Source organism: Ptychodera flava, chromosome 12 (genome assembly GCF_041260155.1).
Source record: "Ptychodera flava strain L36383 chromosome 12, AS_Pfla_20210202, whole genome shotgun sequence".
NCBI lineage: Eukaryota > Metazoa > Hemichordata > Enteropneusta > Ptychoderidae > Ptychodera > Ptychodera flava.
Window position 1 is genome coordinate 23,358,653 of NC_091939.1, and position 19,134 is coordinate 23,377,786.

The window sequence follows — 19,134 nt, forward strand, 5'->3', positions numbered from 1 at the left end:
CTACAGAATGTTGAGCTATCCAGTATTCAGCTTGCCAACACAGCCTACGTGTACCGTGCATTTGTATCATTCAATTATCACCAATATTTAGACAAACGGGCTTTGTTGACAAACTGAATATTGTGTTTTTCAGCATGCTGTAGAGAGACACCAAGAAAGTGTGTTTGATACATTGCATAGAAATATTGAAATATTATCTACAGTTGCAGCTCCTGCCCCATTAAAAGGCCAACTTGTTTTACGAAAATTTAATGGCATTCATACATTTTTAGATTTTTTCGAGATTAAAGACATAAAATATGTCAAAACGGTTCTAGATTTTGTTTAATTATTACTAACATCAGAACCATTGGACGACATCAAAATGTTGGGAGTCAAAATATTTTCAGGTCCCCCCCTATAGGGAGAGCAAAACTTTCAAGTGCCCCCCTCGACTACCCCAAAAATTTTCGAATCCCCCCCTGAATTCCTCCAGCCCCCCCCCCCCCCTCACCACTTTTTTGAACGCGGCCTAAGTTTCTAGTGCTTGAGTGCCCCACGTTGAACCACTGGTATGTGGGAGAAGAGTTTGACAACATCGTTTTCTACCCAGAATTATTTGATACATGTCAACCGTATGCTCATTTGATCTATTCCCCAAAATATGTCGCAAGCATATATAGCTTCTTTGCAAAGTAACTCTATACATGTAGAATGCACTGTTATTGTTTACATTTGAATTCTGCTCCGGACCAGAATTCACTCGTCAACATTACTAATACAGTCTTCACATGTACAGGCTGAAATGACAAGTTTAATACTACCGATCTCATCACGCTCTAAAGGGTAGAAGAAAGTAACTGTAGTCGACATCAAAACAACATTTGTGAAAAATAATCATCAAAACTTACAGGCTGTATTCATGAGCATCTCTGGAAAGGGGCGGGAGAAGTGACATGGGGATTATAAACTTTCATAAAATTTCAAGTCTAGAACAGCCATATGTGTATAGTCAGCATTATTATTGTTCAAAATTGAATTCAAATCATGACTAGAACGAATTTTTCATCAACAACAATAATTACGGTCTTTACACATATACAGAGTATTTTGCCAAACAGAATATTTTTTTTATTCTAGCATGCTTTTGGGAGCAGACCAAGAAATAAAGAACAAGACGAACTGAAAAATTGGTCAAAAGGTACTCTACAGGTAATATTCCTTTTACACAATTATGTTAATTATGTACATTTTCCTGACAGATGAGGCAAAGTCATCCGGTTTCCCAAACCTTTTTAATGTTATCCCTGTTTATCTGTTGTACAAGCCGAAGTTTTCTACGAAGAGAAAATACATTGTATGTCAAAACAGCATCCTCGTTCCCTGGAGGAGAACACACACACAGACACAAGCACGACATAGATACACACACAGACACACAGACACACACACACACACACACATATATATATGCTTGTATGTGCGTGTCTGTCTGTCTGTATGCCTGTCTGTGTCTGTGAGCTTGTGTGGCCAATTATACATTAAAATACATTCAAAAGTCAGTTTGCAGCTTTGTATCAATCTTCCAATAAGACACCACGTGACTGAATGAACGAACATACACACACACACACACACACACTCACTGTAACCTCCCCCCCCCCCCACACACACCCCCCACAACCACACGCACAATGACTACTTGCATCGCCTCCATCAAACACATCTGATTGCCTAAATAACTTCCTGGAATTCTACCCTGTTGGCAGTTTTTGATAAATAAACGACATGAGCACGCATGAGGTACCCATACCTCAAACCTTTGTGGGATCATACAGCTGTCTGTTCCACTTTTTTTCATCAAATAAATGACCTGTCTATTTTATTGATGACGACGGACGTTCTGATTACAGAAGTTGTTTACTATTTCAGAAAAAAGTATTAATTTCTTCTTTCTGTTATTGCCAAGTACATACACACTGTATCCCTGTCATTTGTCAGTCAAGGAATAAAGTAAATTAAACAACAGTCAAAAGAGGGGGGACGGGGTGAATAAATGAAAGGAAAAGAAATTGATACATCGTTATCCCTGGAGCGTTTCAATTTTTCCTAAATTAATCTGAATGAAAGGAATATTACTGCTGTCTTAAGCTGATAGCAATCTCCACATGCACATGTGATAATATCGGTCGACTAGGATGTAAAAGAGAGATCAATGCTTGTATATGGGACATGCGATATAGTGTAGACTGAAAGATCCGTCGCTCACTGCTCTCTACGCCCCCCCCCCCCGAGTGCCCCCCCCCCCCGAGTGCGCATGTGCACCGTTCACTGCCATTATTCGTGTTCTTTTTGTTGAGATTTTTTTCTGTAAATGACATAACAAACGCGAACTGGGAAAGAAATGTGCAGCATCACAAAGTTGACATCCAGCTGTCGACATCTACGGCATTTGCCTCAGGTAGTTGGAAAGCCTTGCAGCTTTGGTATTAATGCCGAGAAATCCAAATACAACTTCAGAATACGTATAAGCCACACAAACAGAAGTCTGATTTTTGTTGGATAGGGATCAGTATGGGAGCAAAGCTTCTCATTAAAATGTCATGAGACAAAGATGATCTTTGACCTCCATTTCACATAACGCTCGAAAAATAATCTATAAGTTAATGACTTGAATATATCATGTTATGGCCTGGTTACAGTCAGCAAAATTACCCCTCTCAGTGTTAACACATCAACCATACAATGACTGACTTGTCACATAGAAACACTTGGCAAAATATTTTTCAAACAATTTATTCTAACAGCGCCCTCGTAAGGGCTACTGTGACTTTTAGTCCCCACGGACGGTGTCCGGCGGGGACTAACCGTCTGTCCGTCCATCTGTGCATCCTCCGTCAGTAGCCATTTCTCTGTCACCCCTGCGCCGATTTTTTTAAATGTGTGCTAGGATAAAGTTCTGTGACATACATATGAAAGTCAATTTATTTCATGATACGAAAATCCAATATGGCCGCCGGGCGCGGCCATTTAATTGCAAATTTTTCATGTTTTTGAACCAAATACTATCCCTTAACCCATTTCGTTCAATGTTGGTACAAAGATAAAGTACTATTGCATATATGTGCACATTGATTTATTTCATAATAATATCTAATATGGCCACCGGGCGGCCATATTGGATCGTATATTTCCCAACATTTAACAGCTCCCCTGTAATAAAGCTACCAAGCAATATGTAATTCAAACACAGTTATTCAAACACCATAATCCAGTGGGGACTGTCATCAGCGATGACTTAATGTATCAGTAATACTGACTGGTACTGACACCAGTATACGGAAAATATTCTTCATGGCAGTGTTGTTTAAAAATACAGCGGAGCCAATTCATTTTAAAGCTTTGGTGTTATTTCACAGAGATGAAGCTAGCTATTGTAAGCCATATTCTCTAAAAAAACTTGTGACAGTATTTGTAAATAAAAATTAACTCTTACATTACTTTTATGAGTGTAACACCATGATGACACATTCCTCATAAGATAACAATATTCTGAAGATACAGTCAGGAACGTATTGGGAATCTAGACATTGAATGCCTAAATTCATATGTTCTATTTCGTTTCACAAGGTCACATATTCAATTGCATACATCTAGGTATATCAAGATGGTTGTATTATCAGGATGATTTCCCCTATACTCTTTAAGCAGAGCCTTATATTTAACAAGATGAAAATGTGTATCTTAATATCTCTCCTCAGTCCCACCCTCTGCATTCGTAAGGTCTGACATGATATTGGACTAAAAGATCCGTCACTCAAGGACGCTCCCTCCACTCCCCTCCTCTAATAAGGGGGAACACAGAAAGTACCCTCGAGCGATGATCTTCCAGTCTAATATGTTACTGGACTGATTAATGTGCCCTAAGATTGTTCTCTAATGGATCTTTTTAACCTGCTTTCATACATTGATATTTTACTAGTAAAACTTTTGCATGCATGTATTCCTACATCATCCTTTGCATTCATGAGGTCCTATACTTGAATGGTCAATGTATGTCTCCTAAGATCACCATCTTGTTTGAATGGTGTATGACACTTCTTGCAATGGTATGATCTGACATGAGATTTAATCAATATATGTCTGATAGAATCATTTTTTAGATAAAGTTTCACCATGCTCTTTGTGTTTATCCAGTAAAATAAGCGAGCCTTTGCGTTCACGTGATCTTTGTGAGGGTTAACAAATGCCTTTCAAAAACAAACCTGAATGTGCACGTTTGACCACACTCTTTACATTCATGTGGTCTGACACTAGAATGGATCAACATATGGTTGAGTACATGGGTTTAAATGTTTTACTGCACTCTCTGCATTTATGGCATCTGATCTCTGAATGGATCAGCATGTTAATTTCAAGACTGTCCTTCTCTGTGAATGTTTGACTACACTCTATACATTAATGCTGTCTGACACCAGAATGGATTACCTTGTGTCATCTAAGGCAGTTCGCTTCCGTGTGAATGTTTTACCAGACTCTGTACATTCATGAGGTCTGACACCAGAATGGATCAACAATGTACCTATGTCCTTCCTTACGAATGTTTTACCTCACGGGTTCTGATCTTTGAATGTCAGTCAGCATGTGCCTTTTAAGATTGCCCTCCTTTCTGAATGTTTGACTACACTCGTTAAATTCATGCTGTCTGACACTAGAATGGATTAACATTGGCCTTTCAAGACTGCCCTTCTCTGTGAATGTTTTACCACACACTGTTCATTCATGCTGTCTGACACTGATATGGAGCAACATATGCCCTTTAAGTTTGTACTTCCGTTTGAATGTTTTACACACTCTTTACATTCATGTGGTCTGACATTAGAATGAATCAACATATGCCTTTTAAGACCGCCCTTCTCTGTGAATTTCTTACCACACTCTTTACATTCATGTGGTCTGACACCAGAATGGATCAACATATGGTTGAGTACATGGGCCTTCCTTTTAAATGTTTTACCGCACTCTGTGCATTATGGCGTCTGATCTCTGAATGGATCAGCATGTGACTTTCAAGACTGCTCTTCTCTTTGAATGTTTGACCACACTCTGTACATTCATGTGGTCTGACACCAGAATGGATCAACATATGCCTTTTAAGACTGCACCTAATTGTGAATGTTTTACCACACTCTTTACATTCATATGGTCTGACATCAGAATGGATCAACATATGCCTTTTAAGATTGCCCTTCTCTGTGAATGTTTTACCACACTCTCTGCATTTATGGGGTCTGATCTCTGAATGGATCAGCATGTGGCTTTTAAGACCGCCCTTCTCTGTGAATTTCTTACCACACTCTTTACATTCATGTGGTCTGACACCAGAATTGATCAATATATGGTCGGGTACGACTGCCTTTCTTTTAAATGTTTTATCACATTCTGTGCACTCATGTGATCTGACATCAGAATGGATCATCATATGCCTTTTAAGACTGCACCTAATTGTGAATGTTTTACCACACTCTATACATTCATGTGGTCTGACATCAGAATGAATCAACATATGCCTTTTAAGACCGCCCTGCTCTGTGAATGTTTTACCACACTCTCTGCATTTATGGGGTCTGACACTGAAAAGGAGCAACACATGGCTTTTAAGACTGCCCTTCTCTGTGAATGTCTTACCACACTCTTTACATTCATGTGGTCTGACACCAGAATGGATCAATATATGCCTGTTAAGACTGCCCTTCTCTGTGAATGTTTTACCACACTCTGTACATTCATGTGGTCTGACACCAGAATGGATCAACATATGCCTTTTAAGATTGCACCTACGTTTGAATGTTTTACCACACTCTTTACATTCATGTGGTCTGACATTAGAATGAATCAACATATGCCTTTTAAGACCGCCCTTCTCTGTGAATGTTTTACCACACTCTCTGCATTTATGGGGTCTGATCTCTGAATGGATCAGCATGTGGCTTTTAAGACCGCCCTTCTCTGTGAATTTCTTACCACACTCTGTACATTCATGTGGTCTGACACCAGAATGGATCAATATATGCTTTTAAGACTGTACTAATTGTGAATGTTTTACCACACTCTTTACATTCATGTGGTTTGACACCAGAATGGATCAACATATGCCTTTTGAGACTTTCCTTCTCTGTGAATGTTTTACCACACTCTTTACATTCATGTGGTCTGACATCAGAATGGATCAACATATGGTTGAGTACATGCGCCTTCGTTTTAAAAGTTTTACCACACTCTGTGCATTTATGGGGTCTGATCTCTGAATGGATCAGCATGTGACTTACAAGATTGCCCTTCTCTGTAAATGTTTGACCACACTCTTTACATTCATGTTGTCTGATACTAGAATGGATCAACATATGCCCAATAAGTCCCTGTTTTGTTTTAAATGTTTTACCACACTCTTTGCTCTCATGTGGGCTGATATTTGAGTTGGTCATCACATGGGCCTCAAGATTGCCATTCTCAATTAATGCTTTACCGCACTCACTGTGTTGGAATGGCGTGAGATCAGAATTAATCACTGTAAGCCCCTTCAGATACATGTTGTGTCTGTAGGTCTCCACACTTTCTCCATATTCCATTACTTGTGCCCTTGAGTGATTCAAGCTATGTGCTTTATCATTGCTCTCCTTCACATGATTTCCACAACACTCAGTGCTGATTTCACTTTCATAGCTGTCCCCATTATGAGAATGGCACTCCATCAAATGGAAGGAATCTTTGTGTAATGTAGTTCCGTGTTCAACATGATTGCCCTCATACAATGGATTCAGGTCTTCGTTGCTGTTGTCTCGGTTGGACACGCCATATTCCAATGTTATAAAGCAATGTTGCATAATGCTCTGTACAATTATTGATGCATCTGTTAGTAGAAAGATTAATATAAAACAGTTCAGTAGAGTAAGGTAGAAACAAGAGAGATGTAGGCTTTTGATATTACTATAATGACTTCACGTAATATTGGACAAAATGGAGACATTTTTCATGGATTTTCTATTGGATTTAAGAGCACAGTGCTTAGCCGCCCATTATACCATATTAATCCAAAAATTATAGGTGAAAGGTCACATACATAGTTACTGAACACACCAAAGGCAGTACAGCACAGCAAGGCACAGACTATGAACAAAGTACAGGTAAACATGTAACAAAGTCAAAGTCGTGAAAGCAATATGCAACTCTACAGTACAATACAAACATACATGAAAGCATGGCTATTAAAACCATCGGTGGTCACAGAGATCGATATAAAGTAAAACTCTGCAAAAGACATGAACATGTCTGACAATCAGTTTGACATTGCACACCTGGCTGACTGACCACCCAAAGCTGTTTCTAAACATTTATGAAATACATGAATCAATTCTGGCATTCATACTTCATACAATGGTGGCAAACACATGCATTTTTGGGCACATTTTGCCTTCAGCAGTTCTAAGTACACAACATCAACTTAAAAGAGTGCAAAGTCAGCCTATTTCTGGAAGGAGCTGGTCATTATCAGCCTTATCCTAAGCAAAAAAATTAAACCTTGATGACAGTTCATAAGCTACCGGTAGTATGTACGCCAAATGCATGTGGGAAATACCTGTATTTCCAAATACGCGTGAAATTTAGGTATGAGACCAGTTCAGCTGTACTTTCTCAAGGATTTAGTGAATCCTTTCTTACGCAATTCATTTGACACCAGACTTATTGACACTTACCGCAAAACATTGTGACACTAATAGTCAAGTTGGAATAAAAGCTATTGAGTTATTTACATGCAGCAGATCAGAGCATGAGAAAACAGCAGCCATATTATAAGATTACGTTGAACAACAAAATGATGAAGACATGTTTGCTATGTGGCACATTAGTGTCAGATCTGCACACCCACACACAGACACACACACACACAAAACAAACAAACACATATACATACTATACCAAAAGTTGACATCTGCCCTGCATATAACATAACCTTACCTTTCGTTGATAATGTATTGTCTTGATATCGTTGACACATCTTTCAGTCAGTGTCTCTAATGGTTTAACTAGCTCATACATTTTGTTGAATTGTTTGAGAGATTGGAAAGTTGCACAACACTCTGAAAGAAATACAGAATGTTTTAATGTTACGGTTAAGAAGCCATACATTAACAGCCAATCTATGATATTCCCAAACTAAAACGAGGAAAAAATAGTCAGATAAAGTCACATTCACTGAAAATATAAGCACCATAACAATGTGCTGCAGCACAACAGTTTCAAAAAGACTGCTGGAATCTCAGTGAAGTCAATGTTCACAATATCAACATACTTTGGGCAAACTTTTTCATCACATCATGTAAACATTAAAACTTTTTTAACATAGTTCTGTGAATTATTGGATGAGTCGGATTGACTAACCATTATGAAAATACTACACTACACATTTGATATAATTCTGGAATTCACAATGACACTGTCCTGTTCTCAAGTGATAAAAGTGACATCTTATTGCTTTCACTGTATCATGTAAGGGCAAGACCGGAGATTAGTGGATACAAAATAATTTTGTTTGAAAAATTGTTGGTAACTTATGAAGTCCACTAAACCGATCACTTTAGCGTCCCTGAGAAAATCCCTTTAAGGTCGCAAACAAGTGGTATGTCCACTATTCTTTACTCATGCATCATGTCTGTGTCAATGTAGCTCTGCGTGCCAGGGGTGTGGCCTCACTACATGTAGCTGCAGTAATATATTTAGTACCATCCATCCAAAATACCCTGGCAAAACCTCGAGCTACAGTATGGCCTCATGTGGTTAGATTGAGTCCTAAAGTCAGACACACGCAGCCTAGTCTAGGTCGCTCCGTTGTCTTTTGGTTTGGAAATCGATACAAACAGTCAGGGAGTGGCAGGGTTATACGGCCAGCAATGTCAACCCCCAACCCCCCACCTTGGGGCATAGTGGGCGCATTCCCCCACCTTGGGGCATAGTGGGCGATTTGGAAATTAGTCACGAAATTTGTCAAATGCCTCACTCCCTGGGCAAGACAATCTGGAAAACCCTCGACTATTTAAAACAAGTAAATCCCCCACATTTCCCCGCCCCAATGGGTGGGCATTCATAAATTCTGCACTTGTCCATGACCTTGACTAGGGCCATCAATATAAGGTAATTACACCACCTCCTTGATACCTGCTACAAATATTGATCTGATAGATATCTAATTGTACTGAGAAGTATTATACACCTACTACCGTAACCTATGGGAGTTTGACCGTCCAATAACTTTCCGTATTTTGTATAGTACGAGGAGTCCCGAATACGGGAGACGCGCGACGCGCCTGTTTGACCTTTGACCTAGCGATTATCAGATGTAAACAAACTATTTCACGGTGAGTTATAGATATAATAACAACTTCTACCAAAATGTATTCATAGTATAAGGTTTAAAACACGCTAAACACAAAACTTAGTCTAAATGCAATTGATTTTAAAAAGCTTATTAAATTGAAAACATTCAGCGAAGTTTGCTTGTACTGCACTGAAAATTAATTGGCTTCGTGCCAACGCAAGGGACTTGTACTACGGAGCAGTAGATCGCGCGCGTTCCACTCATATCGCGCGTGCCGCATCCCTCAAAATTTACCATAGAATTAGTTTATACGGACTATTAATGGGGGAGGTGTATAATAATAGGGTTATACACAAAATACGGCCCTGTATGGACTCGGGCTCAGTGAGTGACGAATTGGACTCGCCTTCAGCTCGTCCAATACGTCACTCACTGAGCCCTCGTCCATACAGGGCCGTATTTTGTGAATAACCCTATAGTATTGGCCAGTGTCAAGTTAATAATAGCTCGGTTGCAAATTTAATGAAGTTTTGTAATTTGTAACTCCAATATAACTGCACCAAATTCGATGAAATCTGCTGCAGATACTGTATGATCATAGTATCATTAATGTATATAGCAAGTTGCATCAACTTTCGTCTAATCAATTCAAATATATATCCCTAATTAAGAAAGTTATTTAAATATGCTAATTAAGAATTGGATGAAGTAAAAACGCTTAATGATTTTCAATAAAGTTGTATAATAGTATCTTCAATATATGTAGCAAGTTTTGTCAACTTTGGTCAAGTCAATTCAGATATATATCCCTAATTGGCAAAGTTTATTAAATATGCAAATGAGGAATTGGCTGAAGTTAAAATGCTTAATGACTTTCAATAATGTTGTATAATAGTATCTTCAAAGTACATGACAAGTTTCATCAACATTGGTCAAGTCAATTCAGATATATATCCCTAATTAGCAAAGTTTATTAAATATGCAAATGAGGAATTGGCTGAAGTTAAAATGCTTAATGACTTTCAATAATGTTGCATCATATATCTTCAAAGTACATTACAAGTTTCATCAACATTGGTCAAGGCAATTCATGTTTATATCACTGATTAGGAAAGTTCATTAAATATGCAAATTAGGAATTTGCTGAAGGGAAAATGCTAAATAACTTTTAATAATATTGTATTATATTGTCTTTAATGCAGATAGCAAGTTTCATCAATTTTGATCGAGTCAATTCAGATATATATCCCTAATTAAGGAAATTCATTTAATATGTTAATTAGGAATTGACTGAAATAGAAATGTATTTTGACTTTCAATAATGTTACATCATAGTGTCTTTATTGTACATAGCAAGTTTCATCAATTTTGATCAAGTCAATTCAGATATATATCCCTACTTAGGAAAGGTCATTAAATATGCAAATTTGGTATTGGCTGAAGTAAAAATGTGTAATGACTTTCAATAATATTGTATCATAGTAGCTTCAATATATGTAGCAAGTTTCATCAACTTTGGTCCAGTCAATTAAGATATATATCCCTAATTAGCAAATTAGGAATTGGCTGAAGTTAAAATGCTTTTATGACTTTCAATAATGTTTAATAATAGTATCTTCAATATCCATACCAAGTTTGGTCACTTTTGATCAAGTCAAATCAGATATATATCCCTAATTTAGGAAAGTTCATTAATATGCAAATTAGCAAATATCTTTCATGTCACCCCTTAATGGTTCCCACTGCTAATATATCTTGGTGTGATCGACATTTGTAGTGAGACTCAACAAATTGTGTGCAGTCGTTCTCAATGTAAAGCCGTTTTTTCTAAAATCATTAATTATGCAAATGAGCAAAAAGTAAGCAAGCCACACCCACCAAAAACTAATCAGTTTTTGCCATTTGCTAACTGAATCTATGTACCAGATTTGATTCTGATCTGATCACCCGTTTTTGAGATATCGGACCAACAGACAGACAGACAGACAGACAGACAGACAGACAGACAGACAGACAGACATCGCTGCAACATATGCTCATGTGAGTGAGCAAAAAACGAGCTGCAGATGTTTATCTGATAGATATCGAATTGTCCAATGAAGCTTTTAGCTGATAAACAGCTCATTTGCATATTGAATGAAGTTTTGTAATGAGTGATAGCTCTAGCTGCATGGCAGGGCTGTGTGTCACCGGCGTATACGGCCTACGCATAACGTAGGTAACTACAGCCCTGCCACGCAGAGCTATGTGCGAAAGTAAATGAAACCTAGCTGCTACATATAGTGATCTGATCTGTGAAGTATACTACTATATGTAATGAACCTGTTGTAAACACGATGCTGAAGTTATTTTCGTATTCGTTTTCGTATTCGTTTTCGTATTCGTATTCGTATTCGTATTGGAGTCACTGACAGAAATTGTTATTTTTAGTCCAGGTTTCAGGTATGAAACGTGCAATATACGATATTTACTGAGGTTTAAATATTGTGATAATTTGATTCGTAATTTCATCTGCCAAATTTGGTTAAATTTACATAAATTTGCATTTGTAGATTTTAAAGAATTTTGTTCACTTCATTTTATTTGAAAAAAAATACTTAAAATCGGTTGGGATCTGGTAAGGCAGCATCTTCGCCTGCCAATGTCTCTTGACCGGGCAGCTGGATGCACCCCGAAATCAGGTGGTCAGTGCCAAGTAATGAATGGGACTCGTGAGAGCGGATGCAAAGGATCTAGAAGCGCTAGCTGCCCTGGACTGTACCATTGTTTTGCGGGGAGGGCAGATTTTTGTGAGGCGCTGCAAAACGGGTGACTGTTGAAAGCTATGATGAACGGGGGACTTGTCTAGGACAACCATCTGAATAAAAAAATGTGAAAATTGTTATATCCGGTCATCCTTTTGGACTCACTTTAGAATGATCATATCCATTTACAATTTGTATTTCAAGTATTTACTTGATTTTGATATGGCTCTACGTAGACCTGAAATAAATTATAATAACAATACAATACAATACTTTACATAACTCAGGGAGTGCGGTAAGGCAAAAAATTACAAAATTGCAAGTTACGACTAAGTTGTACGTGCTGCTACAGGGGAGAAAGTAACATAAATCAATGACAATAGGTAGTTTATCTTTCAGAGTAAAGATGTGAGCAATATTATACATAAAAACCGGACCGACCGATAATTCATGTATTACATTCAATGAGGGCTCAAAGTAGCGACCATTTTCAGTCGCATAGGTGACCAAATTTTATGAGATTGCGACTGAATTTTTTTCAAGACATTTCTCCATACCGTATACGTGATCAAATACAACATATATTCGCTCAGTGTTCACGGAGCATTGTCCTGAAAGGCCACGACCCCAAATACGCATTGAATAAGCATAGCCGTTGAGCGGAGTTACTCGAAGGTTTGAGCGCGTTCTCTCCTCTGCACAGCGCTGCCAATGTGTCTGCTGATGTTATCTTGAATGATCTGTCAAAATATCCCATGAATTTAATGATAAATTTTACTACAATCCAATCAAGTATCAGAAGCAGTTTTAGTGCTGTCACATCATTCAAATGAACCAATCATAATCCCAGCATAAAATGTCATCAAAATATAGCTGACAAGGGAAAACAAGAAACCAGTAACTGCAACATGTTTCATGCGTTCACGTGCGTAATGAATATTTGCGTTAATAATAGTGGCATGTGACCGGCTAGACCATTTCCGGAAATCGTCCTTTGGAAAGCAGATCAAAGCATCGATTTCATCAAGCTTGGACTGGATTATCCTGTTTCATAAAGGTTTTTGTTTTCAGCTAGATCTAAATAGCAAGCAACTTTGTTGAAATATCATCAGTCCGGGTTATGTCCATATAGAGGATAGTTGGGAAGATTAAGAGCCAATGGCGTACCGTATATGTAATGAAATTAAGGCAAGAACCAATCACGTACTGTATATGTAACAAGGGTCAAAGGTTACGTTGGTTCACTTTGTTCAGATCGCGATATAACCTGACAGATCCACGATCGAGTGAGACTGTTGGCTACCCGGAAGTATCTTAGCTCCAGTCGATTGGCGACGTTCTACCGTGTTAAAAATTGTAAGATTTCTTCAGGAATAGTTTTCTGAGTTTCTTTACCCTTGACCATATTCGACAAAGAGTTATTGGACGTTTTTCGTTCTCTTTTCCAGCTTTTGGTTAACTTCTCGGCGATTGATCCGGCGCGCGTTTTTCTGAGCGAAGGGTCAATCGTACCGGAAACGCATGGTGATCGGAAAAATCGTGCTCCATCGTGCTCCGATGACCGACTAAAACAGTTGACCCATCTTTGTAAAGCTTGAAAAATTCTGCATACTGCAGATGGCAAGGTTAAATTGAAATTTGACCCAAAATAGGCGATATTTGGCGACAAATAACTTACTGTAGATTTACAAGGGTCAAATGCTGATTTCTAGGAGCCGTACCCGGCCAGGAAATTCATCCAAATAAGTAATTTTCAATGTACTAACCACTTGTGTCGGTCACCATCTCGGCCGCACTGAACATTGTGCGTATCGTCTACAACTAAAAACTACCCAGTGATAAAAATAAAGGGCGAAATCAAGCCGAAAAGTTCCAACTCGTTGCAATGTACGAGCCAAGGTTTGCATGGTTAAGTATTCATGACGTTGGCGGCGGCAGGTTCGCTGATTGGTCAATCGTAATATCCTCTCTATGGACATAACCCGGACTGATAATGGCAAATCTGCCGGGTAGCGACTGCAATTTTGTAGAACCATGGAGGTAGTAGAGAACAGACCATGGATGGGACTGTGGCGATGACCTCAATGACCCGAGCGAGTTCGATACACGCCACAAGTACCGCTGCGATATCACAGCTAGGATAAATGCGCATATACCTTTGAGTTTTGTTCTCTTGCCTACAAAATATCTATCGAAAGTTGATAGTTGCTGCATTTCTATTCGGAGTTTTTGTTGAAAAAAGGAGCTCTCTACGGCTAGCGGCTTAATTGGTCCCCCAAAATAGTACTGCTGAAAGTTTTCGGAGTGACCTGCAGAACGGAGTTGTAGAGCGGGCAAACTGCGTAACACTAAAACTGGATCGCACAGTAACAAATGACGGAAACCGATCGAGCCAGTTGCGACAGCTACTAGACTAGCTGAAGTCTATTTATCATGGAATACAGGTATTTCTCGATATTTCGCGATACAAATTAATTTCCATGCATTCTAGTGTATCTTATCATAACGCAAGTTGATCAACATGTTCTGGCAATGACAGTTGACGCAAACGCAAGGAAAGAAAAAGAGATGGGCCGTACTGAAATAAAGACTCTGACAACAGCTCACACATTAATTTAATCTTTATTAGGGAAACAAATGTACCGATCAGGACATAGGCCTATGATACCATTTTATTCATCTCGTTTTCTTTTATAACGCTTTCCCACATCATATGAGATGATATTTCTTTGCGACAGCAGTCTAAATATAGCATGTCATCGACTTAGGGGCATGCGATAACGTTGAGCCCTGCATTCATTGTCGTTATGACGATCACTTTCTCAGAGATATCAGTTTAAAACAAGAAAATTACCTTTTAAGTTTACAACTCGTCAAATTGGGCGGGTCAGCTAAATTTCCATTATCGATACTAATGATGTCAACAGAATGTTTAAGTTGGTTGTTGTGATAAAGTTAATACGAATACGAATACGAATACGAAAATGATGTTTGTTTAAAAAATCTTTCCTCCAAAGACTACTACTGGCCCACAGGCGCTAATAGCTTGGTAGTCTGCTAAATAGATCGATTTTCGGCTCGATCTATCGATCCCGTGGTCAGTATGCCCGCCACTGTAACCTAGTGAGTATTTTGGTTACAATGGCGCGCATATCGACTACGGGATCGATAGATCGAACCGAACATCGATCTATTCAACAGACTACCCAGCTAAGGAGTGCCTGTGTACTGGCCGTTTGTTTTTAAAATCTCTCCTCTAATTATAGCAACGATATCTTTCAATCTAGGGCCTAAAAAGATTGGATCTTTTTCAACTTACATTCTCAAATATTGAAGTATTGATATATTGTCATATAAAAGCACTTTAAGTTCTGTAAAGACAGAACTTTTGTATAATACGTACGAAATTTGGACTAAAAATAAAAATTTTGTCAGTGACTCCAATACGAATACGAATACGAATACGAAAACGAATACGAAAACGAATACGAAAATAACTTCAGCATCGTGTTGTAAACCACGTGAGCACATTCAGTTCACATCTGGTACTTGTAGTGTTCTGAGGCACAAGCACGAGACACGTCGCTTCGCGATCAAGGATCTGCCCGATCAAAGGCTCGAGCTCTTCTGTTTCCTATGAATCAGTACACCGATCGCGAAGCGACGTGTCTAGTGCCTGTGTTTTGAGGTACACAGCGAACAAACTCTTTTGACACTGAAAAAATACATTTTTCCTGGGTCACAGGGGCCGTCCACGGTGTACCTGACCACAAGCGACAGAGCTATATATATCATACCTTGACAGGCTCGTGGAACGCCACAGTTGTTGTTGAATGCACTTCCAGAGCCACAGCCGCCATTGCATTTGCAGTTTGTTCTCTCACAGGGCTCTGAATCCGAAAAACAGTGCTTCTTCATTATTTCTGCCGATTTCATCTTTGAAGTACAAATGTTGCTACACAAATATTTCAGGCGGACGTAAAATTCAAATCTGAGATTGCGTCAAACCACAGTCACTCCACAAAAACCGCGGCTACAGCTGGCTGGCTGTGTCGAGTACGAATTTACAAAACTTTGGTTACATAATGTAAACTTTTGACCTCTCAACTATGCCTCTCAACTAAACTTTGAAACATCCGTTGGGGGCGCTTTGCACAAAAGCAACTGTGTTATGCCTCGGCAAAGATTTTCATATTTGCATTATATTAGGCAATTACCAGGCAATACTCGGGTTGTGTGCAAATTTATTGGTTGCGCAATTTTCAAAAGTATCTAACAATGTCCAATTCTACTCATAACAGCTCACTGAAACCTGCCTATCAGATTTTTATCAGATATTTTTGTTTTGTATAAATCACTTTTACAATCTGCCATCATTATTTACATTTTTATCAGACACCGATAGTTTGGAAATCATGATTATCATTCCTCCTTTCAAGATACTCTGTTGTCTTCACCATGGTATTGTTTTCTCTCTCTGTTGTTGCAATTATATTTATTTTTGTTGGTAACAAAAGAAAGGGACAGTAGCTGCAATTTTGATAATAATTTTCTATATCTTTAGTGCGTTAAATATACCTTCTTGTCAAAAGCTGATATTCTATAAAGTCAACACGAGTCTGTACTGCAATTCAGTTGTTTATATATTCATATACAGTTTATGTTGGTATTGGAAGTCAATAATATTCCCTTTAGGGATCAGAACAAAAAATCTCTGGTATGGGAGATATTTCTTTTTATTCAATTGTCAATAAATATGTAAAGCTACTTTCTGTATAGCAGTATTATATCCAGAGTGCGCGATTGCAGGAATCCCCGCCTTAAAACAAACACAAAAAAATGCGACATGTTGCCTAGCTCTCTACTATGAGATATTAAATTATTATTTAGTATGTTGGAAGATAATTTAGGTGCGGGGAAAAAGTAAAGGCTGATATTCGCTGCCTTGTGAACACCAGGTTAGACCCTAATTGACTTGAAAAGTTATTGCCAATCTTAAAGGGAAACAATCGTCGGAACTGCGCCTGTGAAAGTTTCTTGTTATTTCGTGCACAATATCTAGATGCACCTCATCATCATAGCTGCAATATTTAAATTATACGTTGTAGATTATGACAGACTTTATTTAGGGACTTGATAGAAATTACGGGGGATGGTGTTTTTTCAAAATAACGTTGCACGAAAAATAGCGACCAGAAAGTGTTTTACTGTTTTCAATAAAATGAGCACCTCCCAATTGTCATGCACACAAAACAGTGACCTTTCACAGGCAGGTCACAGTCCATATCAATAATATCTCACTTGTATGACCTTTATCAGAATACTTTAAAACTTTAATGCAATTTCCACTTAACTTTATCATATAGAAGTATTCCTTTAATGCATGTAGTCTATAAGAAAAAGAGTACCAACAACTTAATTCAAGTAACATTTTTGAAAATAAAGTTCTCAGCCCTATTAAGTGCAGTTTATATTTTATTGGCAGCTCTTATTTCATAATACGTGCCCCTGTCTCTCTTTAACAGGTGAACTTGGATATCGAGCATTTGTTTCACTTTAAAAATATATTTGCGAATTTAACTCCCCGGCAGGTTTTCTGAATGTGACCCTGTCCGAATTCCGGCCCGCCCTATAGTAGATGAAAACTCTCTAAGTTTCTAGTGCTTGTGTGCCCCACGTTGAACCACTGCTATGTGGGAGAAGAGTTTGACAATATCGTTTTCTACCCAGAATTATTTACTACATGTCAACCGTATGGTCATTTGATCTATTCCCCAAAACATGTCGCAAGCATATATAGCTTCTTTGCAAAGTAACTCTATACATGTAGAATGCACGGTAATTGTTTACATTTGAATTCTGCTCCGGACCAGAATTCACTCGTCAACATTACTAATACATCTTCACATGTACAGGCTGAAATGACAAGTTTAATACTACGGATCTAATCACGCTCTAGAGGGTAGAAAAAAAAGTAACTGTAGCATCAAAACAACATTTGTGAAAAATAATCATCAAAACTTACAGGCTGTATTCATGAGCACCTCTGGAAAGGGGCGGGAGAAGTGACATGGGGATTATAAACTTTCATAAAATTTCAAGTCTAGAACAGCCATATGTGTACAGTCAGCATTATTATTGTTCAAAATTGAATTCAAATCATGACTAGAACGAATTTTTCATCAACAACAATAATTACGGTCTTTACACATATTCAGAGTAGTTTGCCAAACAGAATATTTTTTTTATTCTAGCATGCTTTTGGGAGCAGAACAAGAAATAAAGAACAAGACGAACTGAAAAATTGGTCAAAAGGTACTCTACAGGTAATATTCCTTTTACACAATTATGTTAATTATGTACATTTTCCTGACAGATGAGGCAAGTCATCCGGTTTCCCAAACCTTTTTTATGTTATCCCTGTTTATCTGTTGTACAAGTCGAAGTTTTCTATGAAGAGAAAATACATTGTATGTCAAAACAGCATCCTCGTTCCCTGGAGGAGAACACACACACAGACACAAGCACAGACATAGATACACACACAGACACATATATGCGTGTATGTGCGTGTCTGTCTGTCTGTCTGTATGCCTGTCTGTGTCTGTGAGCTTGTGTGGCCAATTATACATTAAAATACATTCAAAAGTCAGTTTGCAGCTTTGTATCAATCTTCCAATAAGACACCACGTGACTGAATGAATGAACACACACACACACACACACCCCACAACCACACGCACAATGACTACTTGCATCGCCTCCATCAAACACATCTGATTGCCTAAATAACTTGCTGGAATTCTACCCTGTTGGCAGTTTTTGAATACTAATAAACGACATGAGCATGCATGAGGTACCCATACCTCAAACCTTGGTGGGATCATACAGCTGTCTGTTCCACTTTTTTTCATCAAATAAATGACCTGTCTATTTTATTGATGACGACGGACGTTCTGATTACAGAAGCTGTTTACAATTTGAGAAAAAAGTATGAATTTCTTCTTTCTGTTATTGCCAAGTACATACACACTGTAT

General features: G+C 38.3%; 2 protein-coding genes across 3 annotated transcripts in view; both read right to left on the reverse strand.

The window, feature by feature from the left end:
- Positions 1 to 2,759: 2,759 nt before the first annotated feature.
- On the reverse strand, positions 2,760 to 17,209 carry LOC139145443 (zinc finger protein 540-like). Of its 2 annotated transcripts, none has more exons than XM_070716632.1 (3): positions 15,894 to 17,209; positions 7,996 to 8,117; positions 2,760 to 6,889 (listed from the first exon to the last, which is right to left on the reverse strand). In XM_070716632.1, exon 3 carries the CDS (start codon positions 5,963 to 5,965, stop codon positions 4,952 to 4,954), a length of 1,014 nt encoding a protein of 337 aa, XP_070572733.1. In that variant the 5' UTR covers positions 5,966 to 6,889; positions 7,996 to 8,117; positions 15,894 to 17,209; the 3' UTR covers positions 2,760 to 4,951. The 2 variants fall into 2 exon arrangements, with proteins under 2 accessions (XP_070572733.1, XP_070572734.1); XM_070716633.1 differs by having other exon boundaries at positions 15,894 to 17,200.
- The window catches only part of LOC139145442 (zinc finger protein 160-like), a 40,790-nt gene continuing 24,415 nt past the window's right edge, over positions 2,760 to 19,134 (reverse strand). The window contains exon 4 of the transcript XR_011554920.1: positions 2,760 to 4,588. The gene's annotated coding sequence lies outside the window, so the exon portion shown is untranslated. The remainder of the gene's footprint in view (positions 4,589 to 19,134) is intronic.